The 3732-nt window shown below is 37.0% G+C and overlaps 1 protein-coding gene across 4 annotated transcripts; it reads left to right on the top strand.

The window, feature by feature from the left end:
* The first annotated feature begins 407 nt into the window (after window positions 1-407).
* On the top strand, window positions 408-2865 carry LOC103932589 (probable polyamine transporter At1g31830). 4 transcript variants are annotated; one of them, XM_048574001.1, is made up of 2 exons: window positions 408-591; window positions 1297-2865. In XM_048574001.1, exons 1-2 carry the CDS (start codon window positions 589-591, stop codon window positions 2734-2736), a joined length of 1443 nt encoding a protein of 480 aa, XP_048429958.1. In that variant the 5' UTR covers window positions 408-588; the 3' UTR covers window positions 2737-2865. The 4 variants fall into 4 exon arrangements, with proteins under 4 accessions (XP_048429958.1, XP_048429961.1, XP_048429959.1 ...); XM_048574004.1 differs by having other exon boundaries at window positions 1151-2865; XM_048574002.1 differs by having other exon boundaries at window positions 408-706.
* Window positions 2866-3732: the final 867 nt, after the last annotated feature.

Here is a 3732-nt window from a genome sequence, read left to right as displayed (position 1 = left end):
TTCAAATTTTTGAGAAAACAATTGATCAGGCAAACAATGATAACTTACATTAACAGTAGAGTTGTTTTTTTTTTTTTTTTTTTTTCCGAAAGAACAAAAATTTGCGGAGAGGAAAGTTGGTTTGATAAGAGAAGGTGATGGGGGTTAGGTGTTGATAGCAACGCGCATGTGTCTTGGTTTGGTAAAGAGAGCAAATATCTTGGTTTTGTAGCAGAAAAAAACAGTAGTAATAGTAAAGATAACTTTACATTTTGAACTGAGTTTAAGAAGGTAATTTAAGTAATAAATTTAAATTTAAAAAGATATTAATTCTTTAATAAAAAATAATATGAATGTGAAAAGTAAGTTAAGTTCAGAAAAAAGTTAAATGTTCAAATAAAATTTCTCCTTCAAAATCTGTGTTACCTTCAGCCGTGTCCAACTGTGTCGGCGATGCAGCGCTCTCACTCCGCAGCTGAATCAGATTCGTGTGTGTCCACTCAGACCGACGCGTGGTGGAGACGCAGATGCTCGCTTCTCTGACATCATGACGCATCGATAAAGCACCGCAAATCCGATTGGGCCACTTCTCTCTCTTGCCTCCTTTTCATGGTTAGCTCCTCCTTCTTCTTCTTTTCTCAACGCCCCCGCCCCCCTTTTGGCCTTTTTTGTTTCTTCACTGATTTGTTCTTGAAATCGGTCGCGGATTGTTAAGCCAGAAAGAGAGGTACATTTCCCCATTGGGTTTTCTTAATTGATTCATTGATGCTGTATTAATTTGGAATTTGCCCAATTGGGATGTGAGATTTTTGCTTTATATGGCTGCTTTGAGAGAACCCACATTGTTATTTTGTTTAGTTTTTATCAATTTGAAGTGATAGTTTTGGTGGGTGTTTGTATTTTGTGATTCTTTTGCCGGTTTGCCTGTATTTTGTGGCTGAAATTCATTGCTTGATGGAATGAGCGTTTGTGATTTGAGTAAACAATTTTGTATTTCTTGCATGACAAAGACTTAACAAGGAATTTATCTTCTTCCCAATTAATGGAATTCTGGAATTGTAGAAAATTATACTCTTTTTGTATAGTTTTTCTTAATCCTGTTGTGAATTCAGTTAAATTTATGTTTTTTTTTTTTTTTTTAAACTGTGAAAGTAATTGTCTTTGCTTGAAGGTTATGGCTTGGCAAGTGATGGCTTTAGATATAATAACTAGGAACAATGTTAGCTTCTGCAGTATTCGGTTCCTTTTTCACTTTAACAGTCGAAATCTAGTAATCCATGGCACTTCGTAAGAGTATGTTTACTACATTATGCGCAGAAACATAGAAACTCACCTATTAGGCAAATGTTGGACAACAATATTGCTGAGTATTCTGGTTTGGGGGAAGGATCCTCTCACGACTTACATAAGTATCAAAAGGTTTCAATCATACCTCTTGTGTTCTTGATCTTCTACGAGGTCTCAGGAGGTCCATTTGGTGTCGAAGATAGTGTCCAGGCAGCTGGTCCCCTTTTAGCCCTTCTTGGTTTTCTAGTTTTTGCAATCATATGGAGTGTTCCAGAGGCCTTGATAACTGCAGAAATGGGTACTATGTTCCCTGAGAATGGGGGATATGTCGTTTGGGTCTCATCGGCTTTGGGACCGTACTGGGGCTTTCAGCAAGGATGGGTAAAATGGCTTAGTGGGGTGATTGATAACGCTCTATACCCTGTTCTGTTTCTTGACTATCTCAAATCAGCAATTCCGGCTTTAGAAAGCGGTCTCCCAAGGACAGTTGCCGTGTTGGTTTTGACAGCAATGCTCACTTACATGAACTACAGGGGTTTGACAATAGTGGGTTGGGCAGCTATCTTACTGGGGGTGTTTTCACTTCTTCCTTTCATATTCATGGGATTTATAGCAATCCCCAAACTAAATCCTTCAAATTGGTTTGTGGTAAACCTGGAGACTGTGAATTGGACTTTGTACTTGAACACGCTGTTTTGGAATCTTAATTACTGGGATTCAATTAGTACTCTTGCAGGGGAGGTGGAAAACCCTGGTACAACTCTTCCGAAATCTCTCTTTTATGCCCTTATCTTGGTTGTCGTTGGATACATTTTCCCTCTTCTGATTGGTACCGGAGCTGTTCCAGTTGAACGCGAACTATGGTCAGATGGGTATTTTGCAGATATTGCTAAAATGCTTGGAGGTGTATGGTTAAGAACCTGGGTCCTAGCAGCTTCTGCTTTGTCAAACATGGGTATGTTTGTGGCTGAAATGAGCAGCGACTCGTTTCAACTTTTGGGTATGGCAGAACGTGGGATGCTTCCTTCAATCTTTGCCAAAAGATCTCGTTACGGCACACCGCTTACCGGAATCTTATTCTCTGCGTCCGGTGTGATCTTGCTTTCCTGGTTGAGCTTCCAAGAGATTGTAGCTGCTGAGAACTACTTGTATTGCTTTGGAATGATAATGGAATTCATCGCGTTTGTGAAGTTGAGGATGAAACACCCAGCTGCATCGCGGCCTTTTAAGATACCGGTGGGTACAGTGGGAGCAATTTTGATCTGCATTCCTCCGGCGGTGTTAATCTTTGTAGTTTTAGCTCTTGCTACTCCAAAGGTAATGGCTGTTAGCATCGCTGCGGTGATCATTGGGCTGCTTCTGCAGCCTTGCATCGAGTACACGAAACAAAAGAGGTGGCTTAATTTCTCCACGAATTCTGACCTTCCAGACATCCACAATGCATATGATCAGTATAGTGTTGTAGCATGATTCCATCAATAAATGTAACCATTTGGTGTTTGAAATAATTGGTTGTCTCTGACTTTGACAAAAAGTTTAGAAGAGCATTTAATTCATAGAAGGTGTTTTGAAAAGAAGCACTTGATAGATGTTAGTTTATGAAGCACTTCCAAGCGTTTTTCAAAAAGCACTTGAAAAGTGGTACAATAAAAATACTTTTGTACTAAAACTACCACACTCTGATCTGCTTTGCTTACCAAACAGTCCCTTGTACGGAAAGTCTGCTTGTATTTTGTTCCTACACTGTGGACCCCACACAAAAATGTCGAAGACAGGTTAGTGAGGCACATGCGAATTGATATGGAGGATTCTCTCCCTCCTACTTGAACGGTTACGATTAAATTACGTCAATATCTTATATTAATTTTTTTTTTATAAAGACAATAAAACAAAAAACAATGTGTGAGAGGAGGGAGGGAAGATGATGAGAATAGGAGGGGAGCGAATCCTACTCCTTTGGATATGGGCGCTTTAGTTTTGAATTTTTTAGATCAAATATCCTATGTCTTTTAGTGATTTGATTAAATTTTTTTTTATCATAATTTTGGTGCTATATGCACATTATATTGTAACAAATTTCCTATAATCTAGCTTTTTTATTACACTATTCTCCATTAGAGATAATTGTAAAAAAAAAAAAAAAAAAAAAAAAAAAAAAAAAGGTTGGTTAGATTCAATTTATTTTCACATTAATACTACAATTTAGCAATAATTATCTAAGATTTAAGATATTTTCTTTCCAAAATAGTTTAAAATATTTTTAAATCCCACAAAATCGAACATACCGAAATAAGTTTTTCTTTTAGTATGTTAAGAGAAAATAGGATTGAGAAAAATATAAACGTACCAATACATAATGTGTACAAAATAAAACGTACCAAAATAAAAATAATGTACCAATATTAACAATATGTATCAAATCAAACATACCAAAATTGCAAATAAACATACCAATTAATGACTTTT

The sequence above is a fragment of a genome, unplaced genomic scaffold, assembly GCF_019419815.1.
Source record: "Pyrus x bretschneideri cultivar Hongxiangsu unplaced genomic scaffold, Pyrus_bretschneideri_v1 Contig7, whole genome shotgun sequence".
NCBI classification, from domain to species: Eukaryota; Viridiplantae; Streptophyta; class Magnoliopsida; order Rosales; family Rosaceae; genus Pyrus; species Pyrus x bretschneideri.
This window is presented reverse-complemented; position numbering and strand designations above follow the sequence as displayed.